The 25,358-nt window shown below is 42.8% G+C and overlaps 1 protein-coding gene across 6 annotated transcripts in view; it reads right to left on the bottom strand.

The window, feature by feature from the left end:
* Positions 1–25,358, bottom strand: part of PRDM10 (PR/SET domain 10) — a 43,259-nt gene that overhangs the window by 4,395 nt on the left and 13,506 nt on the right. For 4 of the 6 annotated variants that reach the window (XM_083878066.1, XM_083878065.1, XM_083878064.1 and 1 more), the window contains 18 exons: positions 25,096–25,155; positions 22,322–22,441; positions 21,154–21,361; positions 20,520–20,761; positions 19,286–19,489; positions 18,947–19,019; positions 18,209–18,326; positions 17,133–17,262; positions 14,876–15,100; positions 9,474–9,821; positions 7,559–7,714; positions 6,679–6,858; positions 5,744–5,854; positions 4,550–4,750; positions 3,854–3,997; positions 2,620–2,790; positions 1,260–1,400; positions 495–663 (listed from right to left, as the gene is read on the bottom strand). In XM_083878066.1, coding sequence (XP_083734192.1) covers positions 495–663; positions 1,260–1,400; positions 2,620–2,790; positions 3,854–3,997; positions 4,550–4,750; positions 5,744–5,854; positions 6,679–6,858; positions 7,559–7,714; positions 9,474–9,821; positions 14,876–15,100; positions 17,133–17,262; positions 18,209–18,326; positions 18,947–19,019; positions 19,286–19,489; positions 20,520–20,761; positions 21,154–21,361; positions 22,322–22,441; positions 25,096–25,155 — 3,001 coding nt within the window. The remainder of the gene's footprint in view (positions 1–494; positions 664–1,259; positions 1,401–2,619; positions 2,791–3,853; positions 3,998–4,549; positions 4,751–5,743; positions 5,855–6,678; positions 6,859–7,558; positions 7,715–9,473; positions 9,822–14,875; positions 15,101–17,132; positions 17,263–18,208; positions 18,327–18,946; positions 19,020–19,285; positions 19,490–20,519; positions 20,762–21,153; positions 21,362–22,321; positions 22,442–25,095; positions 25,156–25,358) is intronic. The other 2 variants (XM_083878067.1, XM_083878069.1) reach the window with 1 other exon arrangement.

Below are 25,358 nucleotides of genomic sequence, written 5' to 3'. Positions count from 1 at the left end.
GGCTTGTAGAGCCCTACAGGCCTCAGCAGAATTATGCCAGATAAGATGAGCTGGAGATTTGGCAATTCGTACAGAGAAAACACATCCCGTTCTCACTCAAATCATCACAGAATTACCATCCAGAACTGCATGGACATGTGAAATCATCTTCATGTCACACTCCTCTTCCACACAATTCTTTCAAGCATGCATCCAAATTTGAACAAGTAGCTATCCAACACATGGATCTTGCTGTATGCAAGTTCCTTGGAATAAAGGAGCCCAGTGTGCCTGTCCAAACCATGTACTGGATCACTATGGATGACAGCAGAAGAGCTGGTACAACTATTTACATTTGTCTGATGCTCTATCTTCTTCATATCTTTGAATATTAACCACAAAGCTTAATGAACTCCGAGAACAGTGTCCCATTTGGTAGCTAGAGACATGGGGCATGTGTTAGTCAGACACACTTGCCAGACAGACAAGTAGTCAGAGTTACTGCTGACACTTACAGTAGCTCCGAAATGAGTTCCAGTTGCTAGGGAGATATGTGTGCTGAACTGAGGAGCCTTGCTGCTGCTGGAGGGCTTGGTTTGGTGTCGATGTAGTTGTCTGCATCTGTGAGGGGCTGAGTTCCTGCTGAGGTTGTTGTGAGGAAGGACTCAAAGGCTGACCCCCAACCTACAGAAAAAAAAGGTGCAAGTGTTCTTGGTGTGGTAAGGATGGCAAAATACAACCTTCTCACTAAGGGAAAACACAGGACAGGTTCCAGAACATACTGAACACAAGAACTCTCCTCTCTCTCCCCCAACTTGCTTCACTTTGTTTTCAATAAGCTCAGACCAGGAAACTGAAATAGTGATATCGTTACTTGCCAATGTGAGTATATGGCAAAGACCTGAGATTAGAGGCTAAATTCTACCCAAGACATGAAGAGCTGCACTTCAAATATTTGAGGAATGCCAGTTTCCATTTACATCTTCCAACTGACAAACTTCATTTAGCTGTAAATGTGTCTGTTTCCAATCATTTATCTCTCCTTTGTACATACTATTGGGGGAAAAAAACCCAAAACCCCACCCAAACAAAGCCACAACAAAACATCCCCAACACACCCTGAGACATCTGGGCACTGCTTGATGATATCAATGTGAGAGTCATTTCATGCGTGGTCCTTTAAATTACAAAGAAAACACTATCCCCTGCATCAGCACATGCAATATGCCACCTGAGCAGGCTGGTAGGGAAAGCATTTTCTAAAGAGAGGAGGGAAATACCTGTGATGATGACTGAGTTGCTGGTGATGGCTCTGTGACCTGGATGTGCTGCACCTGGATGGCATGTTGAGTGTATGTCTGGGGGTCATGGAGCTGCCCAACATCCACTGTGGAGTGCTGGGACTGGTGAGGTGAGGTAGCCTGGGGAAAAAATTAAGCAGAGGTCTATACCTCAAATTCTTTACAAAAGCAGCCATGTAAACCTCGTCTGGGACACAAGTTCTGGAATAACAAAGTAGGAGCCTTAGTGGAGCACACCTGTTGAACCCTGTTGAGTTTCTTTGTACCCCGGGAGATAAAGTACATTAAATGGCACAGACATGGCTCTATCTCAGTGATACCAATGGAAAAGACTTGCCTAACATCATACAAGCTGTTTGTGGCAGTGGCTGGACTAAACCAAAGGGTTCAAAAGCCAGGATTAGTGTTAACTACTGCTGCATAAGCATCTTTCTGTACAATGTATACATACTCGAGATCTGCATATTCAATTTGGTAGTTTGACACAGCTCTGCATCAAGACAAGCACTCAAAGGTTTTTAAAGGTTTTGAGCAGCACTTGCTAATGATATCAATGGCACTAATTTGAATTAATAGTCTTGGATCTGTATAAAATTAAGATCTTGCCAATATTACCTGCAGGAATCAGCGTTCATTGTCTTGTATTGTTACACCAGCCACAGTCACTATCAACTGAGGCCATTGTTTAGACCTTCATTAACCAAATTCATAACGTGATTTGTAATGAGAGGCCAGAAGAACAAGGAATTTCAGATTAAAATATAAACACACAGTAGTTTCAGCTTCGTCCAGTGGGTAACCAGTTTCTTACAGCTACCTGAGATATTTTCGTCAGACCAGTTACTCTAGTTACCCCGTGATTTCATTTTTAGGAGGCTGTTGAGCATCAAGAGAATGAATATTCTAATAGATGCTATGAAGGGAACATGCAACCACTCTCTGTACCCCCGAATTTTGGCTCTGACTCACTGAGGACAAGGAAGTACATATCAGTCTTAAACTGCAGAAAATGGGTGACCCACTGACCCACCTTCCCAGTTGCTGGAAAACATTCCTAGAGCAGACTTGAGTAAGGCTGCTCAGATGGGTAGAACTAAATCAGGACTGTGTCAATGTGTCTCCAGCAGGCTGACCGTGGCTGGCAAGGACTATTTATGCCTGGTACAAGTGCTTATGAAGGGAACCTTATACCATATCAGTTCATTTATCTGTAAAAAGTAGCTGCAGTACTTTTTGTGACTACTCCTTACCACACTTCTGTGTGCTAGAGCCCCAGAAACAGACAGGCTTGGTAGCGAAGGGGTCAAAAGCACAGCAAGATCCCCACCAGGTTACTCACCTGGGCCACCTGAACAACCTGCAGCTGTATGTGCTGAGGCTGCTGCAAGCCAGTTGTAGATTGAGACACAGGGATGTACTGGATGCGCTGGTAATCTCCCTGGGGAGTCCGGTAGTCTGTAGTGAGGGTCTGGGATATCTCTGTCATTGCTTGGGTCAGTAAATCTGTTGTCTGAGCAGGGAGAGAGAGAGAGAGATACATATCATCATCATATTGATGTACTTCTTCAGGGATGTAGTTCTTTTATCTACACTTATGGTGGGTCTGGTCATTTATTTATGAGAGCTTAATGTGTACAGAGGTTGGGGTCATAAGTAGTCACCAGAGATCGCCAACTAGAATTGCTCTCCTCTGTCTAAATCCTAGTCAGGACCATTAACGTATCATAATAAAAATAATTATTTTCATTTTGTGACACCAGTATTCTGTTAAACAATTAAACTCCTGTATTTGTGAAGAGCTGACTTGGTTTCCAAGTCAAAAAGTGGTTCATGGACATATTCCACCTTTCTTCCTCCCCTGTCAGAGTGACAACTGTATTTCTAATGTGTAAAGACATTTAGTACATAACTTAATCAGGTTTATGAAGCCAACAGCATCTTGATTAAACCTCTCCATTTTCAAGCAAAACAGTCTTCTACCCAGTTAGTCTTTAGATAGGAAGTTTTAAATTGTGATCAACAGGACTTTCAAAACTACATAGTATCCCACAGCACTGAAGGACACATTTTTTAGTCTCAGCTTTCACTTTCGTGGCAGCTGATGTATTAATGGTAGGGAGATCAGCCACTGGAGATTCATCTTGCTCAGAGCTGTGCTGTCCAAAGGATTACAAAATGATCTGACTCCCTGAACAGTTTGATCCAGTCCCCAGTCACTATTAAACTTGTCTTCTTGATGCCAGGAACTGCATCTCTCACTTAAGGAGAAAATTCCCAGTGAAAATCCATGAGATGTGCATCCCTGAGTTCATTATGTGGAGTCAGTAGGTCTGAATGAAAGAAGGAAATGGATTTGGGGATAAAAGACAAATCCTTAAAGCTCCAGAAAGAAACGAACAGCTCCTGACTGCGCAAAACTGGATCACGCAGGCTCAAATCCAGAAGTGATCTCAAATAATGTCCTAATACAAGTTTTAAAGTGGTGTCTGCCAAATAAACCAGAGTTACTAATACCAGAAAGCTCCTGCTCTGTGTGTTTCCCTGCACTGCCCTTGTGTGCCTCCAGCCCCTACCACAACAGTTTCTCCGGTCGTGCTGTCGGTGGTGAGAACAGCCGGCGTGGAACTGATGACGGCTGTTGCCAGTGGTGCATGGATTGCGTTTGGGAGCTGAGCAAACTCCGGGTGCTTCTTGCGAATGTGCTGCACCATCTTCGTCTGCAGAGAGAAGCAAAGGAGCATTGGAAGGATGGTCAGTAAGGAGGATCTGCTCAGGGCCATGTGAAATCCAACAGCCTGGCCAAACACAGCTTTTAGGTTTCCCTCAGTAAAGCAGCATCAAGATTCACACTATGAGATCTTTTGGGCAGCAAAATTGAACACAAGGATCACAAACCTGCTGCTGATTAGAGCTGACACTGAAGTACTGTCCTCAACAGCTTTTTACTCTAGCATAAAGTGTTTTATGACTTTTTCCAAAGGTCATCTTTTCTGTGTTTTGTTTCCCTGCTCATCTTCCCTGCAACTACCAGAAAGCAGTCTCCAAGGCCTTCCATTCATGATCATGCTCTGGCAACTTTTCAGCACAAACCCCCTATTCATGGACTTTTTGGCCCTAAAACAAGCAGACTGCACCTGCACTGTCAGCACACAGCACAAAATCAGCACTCTGAGAAGAAGAGAGCTCTGCTTGTGGACAGACAGGTGACAGAGGCCATGGTGAAAGAGCATCCCCAGGGAGAGGCTGCCTGAGGCCAGAACCTCCCATACCTTACTGCTGTATTGCTTGGAGCAGTGAGGACAGCACACCGGAGGGGTGGCGATAGTGCCTGTCAGCTGGGTGTGGGTGCTCAGCATGGGATCCGGCTCTCCCGGGCCCGCAGGACGCAGTTTCCGGATGCTTGGAGGTAGCTCGGCACCAGGATGGTTTTTCAGGATGTGTGCTTTGCGTTTGCTGGCACTCTTGTACACCTGCAGGGCAAAGATTTGGAATTAGAATGGTGCAAATCTGGTGTCTGCACAGGAAACAGCTACCAGTTATCTTGATCTGGAAGATCTGCATGTTGCTTTAGAGAACACACTTAGTTAAATCCCCAAACAATTAAAACAAAAGGCATGAACATACACTTTCCAGTGTTTCATCAACCTGTAAAGCAACTGATTCCTTGTGTAGCACAGAGAAGCCTTTTGAGAACATGTTGTTTGCCACAACCAAACACCAAAGTAGGACAAGGAGGTAAGAGGAAAAACCCTTTTTGCCATATTTGAAGATCAAATGTGCAATGTTACTTTCTTATGAGGGTTGATGTCTCTACTTGACACAAAGTATCAAACTTTTTTAGTTCAGTGATCAACATACCTTCTTTTTAGGCACATCAACAAACAAATACTATCTAATAATTAAAACTATTTTTTCTCCACTCAAACAAAAGGAAAGAGGCCTCACAGAAAGACACACTGAAGATAAGGACAGTCAGAATACCCGCCCTGGTAAATAAAGGCCCCCAGGCATAAAAGGCAAAGGAGAATAAGAGCAAGAACCCAAAGGCACTGCAGAAGCAGCTTCAGGCTCCACTGACCACAGGGAATTACTGGCACATGACCTAGAGTAAGCAGCTTACAATAGAAGGTGTTAAAGACTAACTTTTAGAAGTGATACAGAAACCAAAGGTACTTACTGGCCAGGAATTACACACAGACAGGATACTTAGTCCTGGGCTAACCCAAGACCAAGGGTCAGTGACTGTCTGCTTGATAACAGTATTCAAGTTTTCTTTGGCCTAAGTGCATTTTGTCTTCTCTTTTTTTTTTTTTTTTTTTTTTTTTTGGACAGTACTGCAGGAATTTTGCTAGCAAGCATCTCAGAAAAGCTACAAACCCCACCAGAGATTTCTATGCAGAGACAAATTGGTTGCATCCAGGACTGGGACTGAGCTATCGTCTGAGGGGTGACTTCCCACGCACCTTATCGCAGTATTGACAGAAGTAATCTCTGTTGGGTTTTATGATGGGCAACGTGAGCTCTGGCACCTCTTCTATTTTCATGTCTGGGTGTCTCTTTGATAAATGATTCACCTTAGGAGAAACAGAGAACAAGAACATATTACAGCTGGAAGCTGAACAATTGGTGCTTCTTCCAGACATGGGTGACAGCCAAACCAAAACTGAATGATGTAAACCAGCACCATTGGAAGCATTTGCTGCTGCAAGGGTTATTGTGCATTCATATTTAACTGCCTGAAGGGTAAATGTGGTCTCTCTAGGTCTCATTTACGGTTTCTCTAACAAAAATTAGGTAGGAAGGGGTGAAATAGTTTGCCAGAACTGTCTTATAGCCGATACCTGAGAGTGAGGTAGTGCTGCAGAACAGCCTTTACCCAGAGGCAGTGACAAGACATGGCCAGAAGAGGCCCTTGAGAATGGGGAGAAACAAAGAACAGGAAAGACAGTCAGAAAAACTGAGGCAATAAGGCTGAACAAGGTAGTATTTTCATCTCATGTCCTGTTAAATACAATACATATCAGTCAGCATTACTTAGTGTTGAAATATGGTATTGACAACCTGATGTACAGTGCAGGCAGTAATAACGTGCAAATTTGCTGAAGAGATAAAACACACAGGTTTAAAAAAAGATGTATCGCCTCAACTCAGCTACAAAATTTGCCAAAATTCGTTTCATAACATCCTGGATGGATAAGACCAGATTGGACAGGGCTTGGAGCAACCTGGTCTAGTGCAAAGTGCCCATGGCAGGTAGGTGGAATGGGATGTGCTTTAAGGTCCCTTGCAGCCCAAATCCTTTTAAGATCCTTGTGCTCCAATGCTGGAATTCCATCTTTATTCCTTACCTATCCATCAGAAGAGAGTACAGAGGCTGTAACAGCACCCAGGCACTCACCAACATGCCCCTGCGGCGGAAGCCCATCATGCAGAGACGGCACTTGAACATGAAACTCTCATAGTCAGTGGACGCGATCCGAGGCTTGAAGGTTTTGGAGCGGCTGATCCGATCAGCCTTCTTGGCCTCCCTCTCTGGGTTGTGCATCCTCTGCATGTGCTCTCGCAACTTGTCTTTCCTCTGGGAAGGAGAAATTGGGGAGAAAAACGTCAGCAACGTCACAGAAACTCCCATACTGCCTGTTATGTGTAAGAGGCACAGTTTGAGTTGTTCAGGGATCTCTCTCCAGAAAGAGAAATCTTCCTCTCAGAAAAATGTGTTCCTTTAAGTATCCTGTCCCTCAGTGTCCCATCACAAGCTCAGTGACAGAGAACAGGTTTGCTGCCACCACAGTTTACCTGGCTCACAATCTACTCCATCTGTTTTGGCGGGATTTGGAAAGGCATCTGGATGATCTGTGCTGACAAGATGGATGCCACGGACACAGGCATCTTGGCCAGGAACATTATTAATCCACTGGCATCAGCAAGAAGTTTCTTAACTGAACTGATAGCAATGTAACTGAAACACCTGGCAACAGATGTGTATGATGTCCCAATTCTTAATGAGCAGATAACAAGTTCCTTTGCTAGTACTACATTACTAGGAATAAGATCATATTTGAAATAAGATGCTGAGGTGACCTTGCCCCTTGTCCATCAGAAATCGATGTCATGGCTCACACAGGACACCAAGCAACGCATGCAACTCACAGGCAAGTCTAGTGTGTTTACATGTGTTATTTTCTTTCACCTTTGAGAACATGAGCTTATGTCCTTTGAAGGAGGGTAAGGAATAGTGGTTTTTGTACTAGTAATGACCCAGCCAAGAGCCACCTCACCTTGAACTGCTTGCCACAAGTGGAGCACAAGAAGTCTTTGCGGTCCGAGTGCCGCAGCATGTGGAGTCGCAGCTTGTCGGGGCGGCAGAAAGCTTTGTCACACTCTGTACACTGGTAAATCTTCTCAGAATGGAAACTGCGCACATGTTTCTTGACCTAAAATGGCAGATCACAGAAAAATGAAGTTTATTCAAGAGAGAAGCGAGTGGTTACACAGTCTAGGAAACTCTTTGCAATATGAAAGAAAAGAAAAAAGTTTTGAAGGTGTCTAATCTGCTTTGGTTTAAAAAGTATTTGATCAGAACAGTTTATATCTCAGCAATAGTTTCTATACAGCCGTAACATCTTTATTACTCATCTGGATGGGTGATTTGATTTCCTCAAGACTGATTCTTGAAGACACCAGCTATTGCAGTTTCACTTAATGGGCAGTGAAAGTCCACGATGTACCATTTGCAAAGAATCACCCTCGAGTTACCACATTCATCTGAGGTTCATTATCTTCCTTTCATTTATAAGAAACCAAAACATGGGGACTAATTCCTTTCAATCGGACACAATGAGCTTGCAATTACAATTGGCAAAGAAAAAAAAAAATTAATTAGAAAGGCATTTGCAGTCCATTCCTGAATGGCAATTACTTCTCCATACTCTGGGACTATCCTTCACCTCGTCAAACATATAGAGGTTTTTTTTTTTCCTTGCCCCAATAAAGGAACTAATGAGGTTTGACATTTGAAATGCAAGCACTACTCCAGAAATGGATCTCTAATTAAATCCTTACCATCTTCTAATATTGATCATACATGGAACAACTTGGCATCTCTACCTGTTCCACACAGAAGTATTTCAGTAGGCAGCAGTGACTAGTCTTAATTATTCATGTAGCAAGAAGAGAAAAAGATAATTGTTAAAAGTCAAAAATACAACTGAATAGTTGGGAAAAAGCCATGGGACTTCCAATAATTTGCATGGGAAAGTTTACAGGGAATTAAGTTGCAGTACAGCATTTCTGAATCATCAACATTCTTCCTTGTTGAACATTTACAGAAGATAAAGGACTTCTGCCAGGATGGAATTATATTAGTAAATCACTTCCCCCCATCCTTTCCTCCTTAGCCTAGTGGATAGTTTATCTGTTCCCATTACTGATCTAAACTGGATTTCTACATTTCAATTTCAGTCAGGCAGCTCAGTAAGACACATCAACTGCTTTGTCCCTAGGAAGGATAATGAATATGTGCAGGGTCCATCTCAGGTTTTCTTACTGGACATAATAATAGAATCTTTAAATTCTACTAATGACCTTGTCCAAGTGCTCAGCATAGTGCAGAGTAGCTGCATTACTCACTGCTCCAGTGCAGTGTGCAGGGAAGGAGAATAAAGTGCCCAGCTGAAGCCTAGAGGGAAAGTCAGGAAGCAGACTATCCTGATCTGTTCTGGCATTTCTTCAAGCTGTTCAAATGAATGGTCCTGACAGAAAACAGGCAAGGGATTAGAGATGTAAAACCACTCAGTTTTTTGTTCAGAGTTTTAATGACAAAGGGCAAGATGCGTTCGAGCACAAGCTGAATACAACAAAAGACAATTCCTTTTTGTGCCATGGAGATGTAGTAGACAGGACCTCTGCTTCAGGCATTTTTTGGGAATAAGGCACCCATCCTTCTGCAGTACAGTGCCTTCTAGTGCCAGATTGAAGTATCACATCTAATGATTTAGTGGACAGAGCACTTCTGTGTCATAAGACAATGTCTAGCAGTGCTTAGTCATTCTTCCTTTTCAATTTCTGGCCGAGGTAGACCCCTGAACATTGTGAGAATGAACTGCTGTGCAGTTATAGAGGGAGAGCACTGAGAAACCCATAGCCTTGTGGGAGACCCCCAAAGCAGTGCTTCAAATCAGTACAGCATCTCACCTGGATAAAATCTGGGAAGCGTTTCTTGCAGGTGGGGCAGGTGAAATAGCCATCATTGACATGGATGGCCACGTGATCCTTAAGCAGATCCAAGCGATCAAAGGACTCGGGGCAGAAAATGCAGGAGTATGTTTTCTGGTCCATGTGGAACTTCATGTGGCTCTCAAGGGCACCACTGTTGATGAAGCCCTTGTTGCAGATGTCACAGGTCAAAGGGCAGTTCCCTTCCCGCCCATGGAACCGCAGGTGCTGGTCCAGCTTGTCCTTCTCCCGGAAGGCCTTCCCACACTGCAGGCATTTGAACGGGCGGAAGGATTTCCGGATGAACAGGTGCTGCAGAGCTGCATTCTGAAAGAAGCATCCAAGAAACCATAAACTTTCATTACCATGTATAGATTCCACATCCATAGATTTTCAGGATTAAATATAACAAATGGTTAATGAAGCTAAACTTAATTATTTTCCACCATATGATGCCTCCAATTTATAGCAGGGGAGGCTGTGAAAGGCAGATGTCAGGGGACACACCTGCAGCTACACCCTGAGTTAGCAGAACACAGTGCAGGAGTTCTCTCTATCCCTGATTTCTTCTGATTTAGCATGCCATTTTTCTGTGAAATAAAATTAAGTCCTCTCTGAAGCACAGACATGGGCCTGAGAAAAGCTGCAATTCCAGTTGATTACTGGGCATCACAACGTAAGTTCAGCCACCACACAAAGGAATGGTGAGCCAGCACCCTGTGTTTCCCTCAGGAGCAGGGCTTATGAAATTCCATAGCCCTTTACAGGATCACCTTCTTCATTAAAGATCACCACAGAGATGTGCAGCAGTGGTTTAGCATTGCCTGGAGAACTTCTAGTGGAACATAAATTCAAGAAATGCTGGTCTGAACTTTTTTACTATTGCCAAAAAAAAAAAAAAGAACAGAGTTTCAAAATGTGATGGTAAGGGCAGAATGGCAGCTTTAGGAGCAGCAGGTGAGAAGCTGCGAGCAATTCTCCATTCCTACCATGCACAATGTCTCTTCTCAGCCCCTATTCTGTTCTGATGTGTGTTTGCCTTCACTCCACCTTTTCTGTAACATTTCATGATTGTTCTCTGTTTTCTCTCCTTGTCCTTCAGATAAACATTATAGAGCCATCCCAATCCCAACCCAGCACTCTCTGCTGGAGGAACAGATGCTGCTGGATGTGGTGTCTGTAGAAAGAGAGAAGGTGGTCCTGCACCTGCATTTCAATATTGGAAGAGAACTTTCATGTTAGATAGTTGCAAAGTTGGAATTGAGTCCTATGAAACCTCACAGCACACTATCACTCATGCTGCACTCAAAGTACACTTCAATGCTCCATTCCTCCACAAGAAGTCTAAGCAATATCCACTCTTCTCTCAAATTTCTATAAACGATTATTATTTGACGTCTTCTCTTTTCACATCACACACAGAATCTACATCATGATAGTTAGAGAAATAATGTGGAAGAGCATAAGTTTTGGTTGCATATTAGGAAGAAATTCTTCAGCTGTGAGGGTGGCGAAGCCCTGTCACAGGATGCCCAGAGAAGCTGTGGCTGCCCCATCCCTGGAAGCATTCAAGGCCGGACTGGATGGTGCTTGGAGCAAGTGGGATATTGGAAGGTATCCCTGCCCATAGCAGGAGGGTGGAACTGCATGAGTTTTAAGGTCCCTCCCAACACAAACCACACAGATTCCACTAGAATATTGCTGACACTTCTGCTCACGTGTTCCATATGACCCACTTCTCCGTGAGACACATTCAAGATTTCTGCAAACAGATTTCCCTGGTTTCCTGTCTTCTTTGCTTGTGGGGATGTGGCAGCTGACACAACTGACATTTGCTGTGTCCTTTAAGTGCATGCCAACAGCTGACAGTGATTAGGTAACGTTAGGAGCTCTTCTGCTGGAATGAGGAAACAGCTTGGGAATACTGTGAAATGCTGTGCTAAGAATTAAATTTGTGAACCTGAAAGATCCTTTTCACCATGTGAATTGCAGAGGGAAACCTAGATTTTCATTCCAGGAAAGAACAGGAGAGCAGATGTTTTGCTACCAGAAGAAAATTAACACTTTAAGACAGGAGCTCCAAATAGAGCTTCCCAGGAACTGTCATCATCACCATTCTGCATTTTACAAGTGGAGACAATGGGAAACACAGGGGTCTGCTGTAAGTCACATCAGGAACTGGAAAGACAGCCATGTGCTGTGCAAAAACTGATGTGCTGCTTGGAGTCCAAAGGATATAATTTCCCCCTTCACCACAGGGAGATGCTAATAAAACATAGGTGAAAAGATGCATTTCAAGTCCTAACTGCACTATTAATTTGAGTTTTGATCACTGGTACCTTAGCAGGGAGCTGACTGCTAATACAGCAGGCCAGACTTAACATAGCCTTGTTGTTATCTCAAGGGCTACAGAAGGTGAAATGTTTTACTGCTTTTTGCCTAGGTAATCTATCAACTATAAAAACAGAACAAAAGAACTAAGTGTTGTCTCATTAACTGATAGTATTGATCCAGCACAAACGATTGGGTAAACAAATCCACCAAAACTTTAAGACTGATATTACAGCTCTTCATCCCAATCCCTCCTATAAAATTCACCTTAAATCTACAAAGAACTGGTATGAAAAGAACTAGAAGAACGCAAATTGTTATTCAGGTAACACTTAGTTCTGGACATTGGTTACCTAAAGAAGAATGAATGTGACAGTTTATGGTGCCAGTGTAAATCAGGAAACACTAAACAGGAGTTGGACAAAACAATATGGAACGCAGTGTTGATACGTACCATTGGATTAGATACAGCAAAAACCCAATAAAACAAAAACCCAAACCTACCTGCAGCTCCAGCTGAGCAGGCAGCATTGAGAGAGAGAAAAATACTTATGTTATGCAATGGACTTGAGAAAACAGAAGCCTTGACTTCCGCAGGTCACTACAAGAGCTCTTCCAACTACAGTTTACTGCATTGAGGTTTCTGCCTCAGGAAACACTAAACAGATCTTCAAGGTTTACTCTGTAGTTAGTAACTGCTCAAGGGGAGTTAAAGGGGAAAGATAAAAAACACGGATAATCTTGAAGGTGTTTTGTGATCTTCCCTGTTTTTCTAGGGCCGATTAACAAGGATGCAAGGTGCACTGCAGAATCAGTGAGAATGGAATGCTTTCAGCAGAAGGGAATAATTAGGACAGGATGACAACAGGTTAGAGATAAGGAGAGTAAAATAGTTAAGGAGAAGGGACTTTTTCTAACCTCATTTTACTGGCTGTGCTCCTTGTTACACGACCAGTTGCATTTCTTTCACCATGAAGGAAGTTGACTCTGCTTTCCAAATCATATTCCTATCCCTCCTGTTTCTGGCATTAGCACACAGACACCCTACATACTGCCCAGACCTGAACTAAAAACAAATATTCGTTTTGGCTGTGGACCACAATGTTCCTCTAATTTTCTACAAGAGCTCTTGAAGGGTGGGTGTATCATCTCTTTCAATACTAGAGACACAACTGTCATAGTTAAGGTCTATCTCCAAGGAAACTCCACAGGCTCTAAAGCAGAGGCTGAAAAATGAACTGATCCTAACAGGACTTGAACCCTGGGGCAGGACAGATCAGTGCTTCCAGCTAAAATGAAAACAGCCTCAGAGCACCACTGTCTTAAGCCTTAGAAAAGCTGAAGCAATTCACAAAGAATGACTGGTTTTGAAAACTAAATCCTATTTAAGTAATAAGGAAGAATTAGACTTACGCAGGTTTCAGAATCATAAGCAGGAGTCAGGACTTTCTACTTATTCTTTGGAAGTGAATAATGTACAACATATCTAAAAACCAAATGCTTGCTTGCTTTTATTATGAAGTGCATGTTATTGTAGGCAGGTGCTGTGAATAGCTGAGTTGAGTGATTGTTCAGAGGGTGATTTTTCAGTGCTTAAAAGATGATGCTTGCTGGTATAGTCTTATCTCAAGTGCTCATTGCTCACAGTCTGATGCAATATGGAAAGGTCTGTGAAACCATCCATCTGCCATTCTGCCAGTGCTCCTGGCTTGAAACATCTCCAGGACTCTGCTGAACACGAGCTGCCAGATACAGGGAAAGTTTGGAAGACTTGAGATACAAACATGCCACTGAACCACCACTGCACTCCTCTGAGCTGTCATCCATTTGTGATGAATTTACAGAGTACAAAAGCTAAGTCAAGACAAAGAAAGAACTTCAGGATTTCTCTCCTTTTCTTTCTACATTCATTATTTCAGAGGATCCTAAGTTATTGTCTTGGGTTCAAAAGTTCAGGGAAATGGCCAACGCTTTCTTTTCTTACTGAGGACACTGTAGTACACTGTAAGCAGTACATCCTCATGCTCTGTCAAAACTGCAGCATCCCTCTCTGTACTCTGTTATACACCCTTCAGTGCATTCAGTAAGAAATCCCCCAAAGTGTTTAACATATGAAAATGAAATCACGGGTAGAAACTTGTCATTCAGAGACTGTAAGCATTTGTATAGTTGAAAAGTGTGCAGTTTTGATCTGCCCAAGCCAAACTTTTCCTTCAAGACATTCCACAGCATTTTTGGGGTAACATCACCATTAGTCTTGCATATATATTGCTGTAAACTGCAAGCAAAATTTGGCTCAACATTTTCCTATACAGTATAGTTACTCAACTCTTTTCTAATCCTTCCTCATCCCCTAGAAATGAGCCCTTACCCCCCACTGCAGCTGTTTCTTTCCTTAATCCAAAGTTAACACATGGAAGAAAAAGATTTTAAACTAAACAAACTGATCTCCCAGTTACAAAGCTGCAAGGATTATTTGCTTGAATCATTTTCCTCCCACACACAGTAGAGAAAAAGCAGCTCAGCCAGTTGACGGAGCTCAGGTTCAAAGTGTTTGTTCTTAACACGGGTTTTGCTCTCAAAGGCAGGGTTTTCTACCCCAAAAAAGGACTTTATCACTAAGTATCATCTAAGAGGATCCAAACTAAGGTTGTGGTTCCTCTTTGGCAATTATTTGCAAGAGAGTTCTGAGAGACACAGATAGTACTGTGAAAGTCGTTAGTGTGTGCCACAGCACCATGATTCTGCCAGCTGTTTGAAGCATCCCTGCTGGCCAGCTTGCATGGACTGTGTTTCCAAGCAAGAATTACTGTGATGGAATTCAATCAGCTCCAGCTCTTGACCAGTTCTCACTAGCACCTATGAGATACTGGTCCTTTATGTGAGATTTGTCTTCCTTTCAAAGTGCAAAGAAAACTGCTAGGAATGAGATGCTTTATTTGGGGTTTGGAAATTGATATGACAGTGAAAGGAGGACCAGCTGGCCCTGGCAGGCAGACCCAGTGTTCCCTGAGTTACAGTGGATGTGATCCCCCATCCTCTGTGCTTACCCTGATGCGCTTTGCTCGCCTCATGTCATCTGCTGTCATGGTGCTCTGCGTGGGCACCGTGCTACCCTCGTGCTGCGGCTGTACGTGGAGCACGTGGTTTTCCTGCTGCTGCAGTGCTGCCTGCGGCTCTGGAGGCACCGGAGTCTGTTCCTGCTGCTCCAGCCCGTTCAATGGGGCTTGTCTGGCCTCATCAAACTGCCCCTTGCTGGAAAAATGCAGCAAGTCCTGAAATCGCAAATCACACAACCAGTGATTATTCCCCCCACCCACTGAAAAACACTTTGATAATACACAGAAGACAACAAGATTTGTACACATTTAATCACAAGTTATAAACAAAATAGTGTAGTACAGTGTCTACACTAACTCCTACAGTTTTCCTACTGTGTCCACTGCTGCTTTCAGCACATTACCTTCACCTACAGCAGCATCACCCAGAGCACCAGGGAGGCAGTGCTGCAGGTGTGTAATTCTCCATGGGCCATCCGTTTGTCTCACCAGCCAGAGACAATCAGCATTATCCTCTGTTAATAGCCAAAAAGGCTCTTCTGCATTCAGGACTATTTCTGCTTTAACCAAAGTGACTAGTGCAGACCCAGGAAAGGACAAAATTTCTGTCTCATGGAAACTGTTGTTGCTTTGAAACACTGTGTGTCATTTTGCAGTGTCTTCTCCTTTCTAACCAACTATCTGGAGTGCTGAACCTGGAGAGTGACAAATGAGGTGATCACACTGGGCACTGTGTGGTTTTTTATCCAGTTTCCAGCTCTGTACACATCACTTCCATATATCACACAAAGCTGTTTTTCCTCCCCTTTTGCATTAGCATAGAAGGGAGGTTATGTGAGCAGGAAGCACATGCCAAAAATCTACATTCTCTTCCTTTAAGTTCCAATTACTCTTTTGGAATGGAATCATCTTTTGTTACATGAAAAAACATGCTCAGATCCTTATTTGACACCACATAATTCAACTGAAGAAACGTAAAAGCACAAGTTAAGAAACAGAGCACCAGACAATCTTTAATTATGTCAGCTGAAGGGTGGTGCTGTCAAAACAGAAAAGTGGGTGTGTGAGAAGAAAACCAAGGAATGAGGCCCTTACAGACCATAAGTGCTTACCAGAAAGAGACCCTTAGTAAACAATACACCACCTCAGTGTCCAGCCCAGGTCTGGGTGGCAAGTTTCTACCTAGCTGACACTCAGCTGTGCTCTCAGCATCCTGATTCTCCAGTTCCCAGGCAGAACTCATGCTCTGCTTTAGTGAGGTAAGCAGACCTCCAATGGCTTGAGACATCACCCTGTCCCACTGCACAGACACATGTGAGCCAGCCCTGGGCCATGCTCCAAGCTGGCAGGACACAAGCCATCTCCAGTCCAGAGGCCAGTCACACAATGGGCTGTGCCCAGCAAGCGCCATCTCCCCAGAGTGAAGGGTTTGGGACCAGCATTAGGTTTATTTGTCTAAATATGTTTAAATGTGTCATGTCAGCCTGTAGAGAGGGTGAGCTCACAACAGCCTGCACCTAATGCAGCATTTAGGGCACTGCAGCAGGAATTCACAGGCAGAGTATACATTCCTTCCTCTGAGTTAGCACACAGCCATGACCCAGTGACATGCCAGAGGAAAATTCCCACTCCAGATATCAGCTTTCAGCTAAGTCATAAACCAGAACACTGATCCCTCCTGTCACTGATCATAAAAGAACTCAGAGGTAACCCAAGCAAGGTCAGCATCACAGAATTTAGCTTTTTACTTAAATGCATCATATTACATCCCTGCAAACTATAACCAATAGCTACAAGCAAAAGAACATTTTGCAATAAGCCTGCCTAAAGGAGGCCCTTCTGTTAATATTAAAACATCACAGAGAATCATATTTCAAACTGATTTAATTCCACCAGCAACAGTCGTAAGAGCAGGCTAATCTCACATTCCAGAAAGGACAAATAGGAGCCTGAATTCCTATTTGTTTTACTGTCTAAATTACTTATGTGAGGCTGCTAAACTGCCACAATAACCCACCTCATTTCTTAGTGCTTTGGAGTGAAACTTGCTGCAGAAATCCAAGTGATTTTAAAGGTCTTTTAGAAGGGAAGTAGTGTGCTCTCCTGGCAGAGAATTCCAGCTAGAAACCAAGAATTACTCATGTGTAAGTCCAAAGCACACCCTCAGTTTGCACTGATGCCCCAAATTCTTTTAGCCAAGTTTAGATTCCATGTGCTATTTTTTTCCCCTCCATCTCCAAAAATATACCTGTGTCCCTTCTTCACACTTTTCACCATTTTCACTGGTTACTTCCATGCGCATGAATTTGGGAGGACGCCCAGGGCGTCTGCCTGGTCCAAATCTCCTCTTTCCTCGCCCACGACCTCGGCCTCTGGCTCTGCAGAATACAAGAGTGCTCCAGGTTAGATACAAAAAGAGATGAATTTGGATTCTCCACTGATTTTATGGGGTTTTTTTCTCAGCATCCCTAGTCACCCAATCAACTCAGCAACAATGATGCAGTAAATAATAAAATGCAGTAAATTATAAAAATTGAAGAAATTCTGGCAGCAAAAACAATGGGTTTCTGGCTGGTAGCTATTTCTTTTGTGCTTTTTGAGATACCAAGGTTCAGAACACATTAAAATTTCTATCAGAAATCAACCTGCTTCCATCCAGCCCTCTGCCATGGCAAGCCTCCCACTTCAACACCCCAGTTTATGGTGTGCTGGAAGCATTTTCAGCATGATGGAACAAGTCCATAAGGAAACCCATTTAAAATCTGAAGCCATAACATCCCTCCCCAAAAAGTGCTCAGCTGTTGATGTCAGGCACTAAACAGAAGGGAACAATTTTGTGTCAAAAAAAGCAGAACAAAACAGAGTCACGTGCTGCATTTCAGGAGAAAGAAGGCACCAATCAATGTCTTCTGCTCTGTGACAGGTGTTTGTAGACTCAGTTTTTAATCGGTCAGGATAAGCTATTTTGCCAGGCCAATGAGGCACTAGAAGCCTTGTTTTCCAAGCTCTGTACTTCCATATCTCTGAGAAACATAGTATTTCAATACTGTGATACTGAAACATAACAAGTATTTAAAGTCTTTGTCAAAAAAAAGGGAAACAAAAAAACCTCACCAGTTTCAACAGAGTATTTATTTCTCTCAAGCTACTTCTTTCACAGAGTCTCTTGCACCAGCCAGCCTCCTACTGCCATGATTTTTCCTTCTGGTGCTGAGTTGATCTGTCCTGAGTTGGTCACTAAGATTTGCAGGAAAAAGCCCCTCCTTTCTGCATGTTTGGAGAAGCACCACAGTGATCCACAAGTGAAGCTAAGGCTGTCAGTACCTGCTGAAGAAGTCCAGCTTCTCGTCATGGGAGTTGAGGTGCTGCTGGAGCTGCTCCGAGCTCATGAAACGCCGATTGCACTCGTAACACGGCCAGTTCTTTTCCTGTTCCCTGAGCACTATTGGAAATGTCAATAACACCATTTCATTCATCACCAATTAAACATCTAATTTTTTTTGCCCCCAGCCTCTCTATCCTCTGTGGGGCATATTTCTCCCCTGAAGGCTAGACAGGCTGCAGAATATCCAGCTCTGCTCCACTGGTCTTTGCTTTTATGCCATCTGCACTGTGCCATGACCATAGCTCATCACAGAGAAACAAAGATCACTGGGGACAATTCCTGTGGACTATCAGCACTGTTAGAAATTCAGGGGGATTCTGAAATTCACCCTGTATGGAAGAGCACCTACAGGATTGTGCCTCTAGCGTAAGTTAAGGGAGATCAAGGGAAATTTCTGAACCTTAAGCAGTCACACCTCAGTTTTTGACACACAGTAGACACTGAGTACAGAAACAGACCTCTTCCTGTGAGGAAGCAACCTAATGCTTCCCAGAAACTGAGGCAAAGGCTCAAAGAAGAGTTATTGGCAATAAGCCCCAATGACACAATCTAGATCTAGTTTAACTTTTCCCAGCATAGGAGAAATTTGGGAGCACTATACAGGCCATATACTTGAAAGTTACAAGTGCAACTTGCAACCTCCACCACCACACCGAAAGCAGAAGATCCCAAGTTACCCTTCCTTTCCTCCTCAGTTATGTCATGGATCTTCTGGTTCACAAACTCGGCGTAGGAGGCAGCATACCATACCTGCAGCAGGAGTACAAGGTAACAGGACACTTAGGTGGAGCCAAAACTAATGGAAATCTATTTAAAAATGGGGTTTAAGCAATACATTTATTTCACTTGCCTCAACCACTATCTATTATCGCTCCTTTTGTCCTCAATAATAAGGTCCAGTAAAAAGCTCTAAAACGATTCACAGCAGTAGTTTCTGGCACTTATTAAGCAGGAACTTCTAAGGTACTATTTAATCAGTAGTAAAAGAGAACCCTGACAAACAAGCAATGCCATACCTTGAGTTCCTGCTTGGGCTCCACATTTTTAATGGTGGTGTAATAAATGTGGTGGCCGTACTGATAGGCCACCAGGTTCTGCTCCAGGTGGTTTTGAGCTGGACGCACAAACATCATCCAGTTACACAGAGCCTCACTGGAAAGTTCAAACCACAGGTCCTCTTGCAAATCTCTGTCTTTTCTGTCACCCTTATCAAGAGAAACCTGTAGCAAAATCCAATTACACGTGACTGTAAGTGCCTGGCAGCACAAAAGAATTTGAGTTACTAAGAAAACTACTGTGCCCATGCAACTGTTACATTAGGGGAGCAATGGAGGCATAGCTAATTTTCTCTCTGTACTAACATGGATCCAGAAACAGGCAGAAAAACATTTAGCCACAGGTAAAGATTAAGAAGGGAGGGACAATGGATCCTTCCAAGGCTTTCAGGGACAAGAATCATTCATTAAAGGGGTCAGGCACAGTATGAGCATGTGACTATAACAAATGACACACTAAAGCTGTAGTTTTACTAGGCTAAAGCTGTAACTTTAGAAGGCTACAGAAACATCAGTCAGAAGTTTCTAACACTTTTCCTTTAATTTCTTGACGCATGACATTGCCTCAAGCAGGAAGCAGTTCTTTAGGTGAACTTTGGTTGATTGCTGAATCTGCCTATGGTCACAACTTGCTTGTCAGACACTGACCATCACAGCCCTCTTAAGGCTGTGGCTCTAAACTCCAACAAATAATAGATCGATTTTTAATAGTAAAATCAGTAAATAAATGGATAAAAGTCACTCAAGTCCATTTTATCCTATGCCAATTACTTGGCAAAAGAAAGGGAATAAAAATATCTCCTCTACATCTTATGAACAGAAAGGTAAGAAAAATATTTTGAATTGAGGTTACAACATGACACAAAAGAATGGCTGCAGAACGTCCTCAGACAGGGCTGCTATTTTTATATCCAGATGTTACTTCAGCTCATGTGAGAGTGATTCACAGCCTTCCATGTTATGTACCCAATATATACATATATATATATATATATATATATCCTATCACCATAATGCCAGAACATTCACCAGGATTAGTGTGTCACCCTGAATAACAAAGCAGATTTGAAGCCAAAGCAATCTGGGTATTTCTTAGTTACATTCATAGATGGAAGTTAATTGATCAAGGTAGAGTGACAAATTAATGAAAATCAAAGCTTAGGCACAAAATTATTACCCCTTTTCTCACCCTTACCTTTAAATGGATATAGCAGTCTTTCAGCTCAGTCTGTCTGACCAGAGGTCCTTCCACAGGCCCAAACTGTGTACGCTTCGGGATACGCCTTTTGGAGAACACACCTCCCAAAAACCTGTCTATATAGAGCACCAGGGGAAGGCTGGCCCTCGCCCTGGTCAGCACAGGCCGGTTTGGGATGGGATGCAAAGGTCCATGTTTCGGGCACACTGAGGGATGCGCGTTATTACACTCCTCACACCCTGCAGCACAAAGGCAGAGAGGATGTGACTTTCAGGCAGACACTCACACACCAGCTCAGAGACAGCCTTAAGAGGCATTTCTCTCTAAACATCTTTGGTTAAGCTGTGGGAACACTTATGCCAATAGTCTGTCTATATTTTAAAATATTAGACAGGCCAGTCCAGCAAAAATAAGAACAAGCAGCTCAGAGACTTCACTAAAGACAGAATTTTGTCTTTTCAGTAAATTAGCCCAATTAGAGTTCCCATTTCTGGGAATAAGGATTCACATTTACTCATTACTGCTAAAATCTGAATGGTTTTTACCTCTCTTTACTAAAAGACTGATGGAGAAGGAAGAAAAAAGAATGGGGAGGGCAGGTAGTACACTACATATTACTGCACATGCTTACACAAATCATTGGGATCAAAGGGTCGAGGTGGATCTGGATCCCATTCATCCATGTCAGTGTCTTCCCCATCTTCATCCTCATCTTCATCGTCATCATCTTCCTCTTTTGTTTCTATCCTTTCCATTCTATTCTGCAGAGGTGCTAAAGGATCAGAACCATCCACAGCCTCCATAGGAGGTAACACCTGGTTATGCACCGGTAATGATGCCTGAGGAGAGAATTCACAAACAATTTAAGCTGATTCATGAAGAACACCACAAGGACAAGCAATGAAGGTCCTCGCTAGTTTACCCTTCCTGCTGCCTCTGGTAATGGAGAGGAGGACAAGGGAAGGTGCTAAATGGCTGCCAAAGGAAGTTTTGCATGGCTCACTGCTGCTGATGGCCTCACTCAAAACACCCGTTTTACTCCCTGGCTCTACCCTGCCAAGGACTCAGTTCTCTGAAGAAACTGAACTCAGAGGAACTTCTGGACCCTTGCAGGAAGTTTGAAACAAAGTCCAGGTCCTGTGGATACTACCTAGAGCCTAAAGCTGTATTTTAACTTCTGTTGTACAAGTGAGAGAATCCTGCACTTTGGCACATGATCTTCTCTTTACAATCCAACAAAACCAATCCCCAGAGTAAAAAGGTAGAGGTCAATAAGGAGTGAGGTAACGTGGACACTATACATAAACTACTGGACATAAAGGACAGTTGAGGGCATTGCATCCTTCCATTAATTTTCAAGTTTAGCCTTTTTCTTCCTTAAAAGAACTGCAACATTTGAAGTTTGGTGCATATATTCCATCACCCATACAAGTTTCTCAGGTAGAGAACAAGAAATATTACGCCCAGCAGAGCTACTTGAAAACACTGACATGGAAACCCAGTGGATGTGTCAAGTCAGCACTACACCTTCTGTTAACTTCACTTTTCAGCACTGATAGAATTTTAAGATGGCTGCTCACAGAATCATCTGTGAAACAGGTTTCTCTCTATATTAAATACATGATCTCCTAAACCCCCATACATTCCATGGTGAGACTATGGAAGACAGTACAAATTTGCACTACAGTTTTCTCACATCTCCTCCCGGATCACTCAGCCACATTTCATCCCCAGAGATGATGGAGCAATGGAATCGGTGCACTCATACATGGAAAAGGAAAGGGTGCCTGGCAACTTACTCTATCTGCTTGTGGCCCCTGCTCCTGAGCCACTGGCTGGGGGGGGTCAGCAACGCTGCCGAGCACAGACAGGTTGGTGGGATTCATGCTCTGAGCAGCAGCAGGCAAGAGCACCGTTACCTAAAATCACAGGCACTCATTTTAGCACTGCAGCATTTCCATCAGTCACTTAACACATGGGCAGGGCCTGGTACGCACAGCTCCCTTGAGCCCTGCATTTGCTCAAAAACTGTGGCATTCCCATGATTTTTGGGTTAAATACGGATGATGGGCTCAACAGAACCTGCAGCTCCTGGGACAAAGGGAAAGGCTTCAAATCGATAGACTTCACAAATTCTGAATCACCTATTACACATTTTTAAATTAAAGTCCTACACAGCCTAGGTTCAAATTGCACTAAGAACACGTGTTAGGAGTTCTTTAGCTCTTGGTAAAACCAGTGATACAGGGTCTCTTTTCCTCTATGCTCAAATTTACTTTCATTTTCAAAGGAAAAGGTAAAGAAGGACTAAGAAACATTTCCTCTTTTTTTCATTTTTTTTTCCTCAAGCAAACCCTTAGGGGTTGGAATTAGATAAGCTTTAAGGTCTCTTCCAATCCAAATCATTTTGTGATTCTATGACCCAGGATCCATTAAAAAACCAAGATGGCGTATTGACCTCATGAGAAGCTCAAGCTCCCAAACAAGAGGATACCAACGATTATTTTTCTTTACATTTGGTCACACTATACATTTTTGTTTACATACTCATTTTTTTTGTGCTGTAACAACCAAATTAATGCATATCACCACACTACTCCATTCAGCAATAAAACAAAGCACAGCTAAGACCCAAGGAATCACCTTTACTGCCTTTTGTTTCCATATCTATAAAAGAATTTGCACCATTATTCCACGTGACTTTTCATCCTTCTCTATAGCTGACATCATGTGGCTTCTAGTTTGTGCCTCTGACTGTTAAGCAGCTTTTATGAAAAGCTCCAAAAGCCAAGCTCTTGCCTCTCTACAGAGTGCTTAATAAATATCAGATAAAACTGAAAACAGTGAATTGGGCCAGTTGTGAGGGAGCAGACAACAAAATCTGTAACGTAAGCACTCAGTCTTAGAACTCCAAACTACCTGCTTTGCTTAAAAGACGCATTAAGAGTAACGTATGAAAGTCTTGAAAAATAATAGCAAAAAGACTTCAGGGAACGGTGTGATGGTGATGAGGAAACCACCTTGACAGTCTGGTATTGACACTTCTGATGCCAAGTGGCAACAGAAGAGGCATCATTATTCCTCCAGTGTGTCAGCAAGGAGAGGGTCACATAGACTTGGATCTACTTGAATCCCCTATTAGCATTGCCTACTACTATTCACACCAAACATACCCTTACTTGCACTTCCATGTCAGGCACTGCAGGGATTTTGGGCACTATTTTTATAAACATTTCACTTTCTTTCTACAATAGTTTCTTCTGAAAGACAAGAGGAGCTTTAATTATTATTTTATCATTAGTTGTCAGTTCAGGGATGTCCCACCTGAAATGCTGATGTAAAAACAACTGCAAAGGCAGGAGCTGATATAATGAGGGATTAACTGTTCACCAGAAATTAATATATGTGTTAGGACTGCTGTCAGACAGTGTTGCAATGGAGGACAGGCTGAGGACACACAGACAAGTGCTTTTCGGATAATAACAGCAGATCACCTCACTTGTCATTGCCATCTGCACTGCAGACAAGTAATCTCTATTTTTAATTAATCATGTATTTGTTGAATGAGCTTTAAGACAATTAAATAGGAATTTCCGGCTTCTTAATGCAGGGAAATTGATGGAACAAAAAATTCCAGAACAAAACTCCAGAGAATGAGATGACAGTTAACACCTTTATTGTGTCAGTCATTGCTTCTCATCTGTGCCTCAACCAGAAAATTTGTTTTCAGCACACATTCAATGCCTTACTCTGTCCCAAGACTGTCAATAAACACACATTTTAATGATGGCTTTGGTGATGACTCTGATCTAACATATCCATTTACACATGTTAAAGACCCACCAAGCAGTAATGATTTTAAGGCTATGACAAACAGAATTCCAACCAGAGAGATCTGAAAGCACCTGTCTACAGCTGATTACCACATTGCAGTTCCCAAAGATACCAGTAAGAGTTAACAACAAAACTTCTGCATCCATGATAGATGTAAAAAGAATAAGGAAAAATCATCATAACCTTATAAACACAGGCTGCAGTTTTATCCTCTTCCCAGCCCACCTCATGCTGGCAAGCCCAGCACACCAGATAAGGGAGCCAGTCACGGAACTTCTTCAGGTTTTGCACTTAATCTCCTGTGACATTTCTAGTAAACCTAGAATTTATTCCAATTTTTCTATCCCTCAAGAGCCTTTTGTGGACTTAAGGGGATCTGGATCAGAACCTGTATGAGTACAACTGAAAACCCAGTCTTTCCAAAATGGCACATTCAGATGACATCAGCCACCACATCTGCTGCAGGGACACTGCTGAAAGGTTTTTCATGCTGTCTGGGGCAGTAAATTAGAATTCTTGTTGAATATGAGAATAACCCAAAATCATTCTTAACTTTTACTGTCATTCATGCTCAAGCTGGTCATGGGTCTTGATCAGAGTGACGGCACAAGACTAAAATTGTCACTGGACAACTTCAGAGACAGCTCATTACCCTCCTACACCACATGAATGTCCCTCCACCTTCCCTAACTGTTCCCTCACAGTTTTAGGCCCAAAATGAATAATATCTCTTTCTTACCTGCTGGGTGGTAGCATCCTGTTGGACGTAAGCCACTTGGGACGGATCTGTAAACAGAGTCTAGACAAAGTGAAAAAGGCTTATCAAACCAGCCCTGGGGGTTTTTACTCCCAACTCACACAAAAGTTACCCTGCCACCATGGAACAACCCACATTTGAGCCTCTGTCAGCTTCTAACCTGCCTGTTGTCACAGCAAATTACTTCACCTTACTCAAGTAGATCTACACACATAGAAACTAAAAATTTGGTAATGCTTCCTAAA

The sequence above is a fragment of the Zosterops lateralis genome (genome assembly GCF_965231275.1).
Source record: "Zosterops lateralis genome assembly, chromosome: 25".
NCBI classification, from domain to species: domain Eukaryota; kingdom Metazoa; phylum Chordata; class Aves; order Passeriformes; family Zosteropidae; genus Zosterops; species Zosterops lateralis.
Note: the sequence above shows the minus strand (reverse complement) of the source record. Positions and strands in the feature narration are given on the sequence as shown.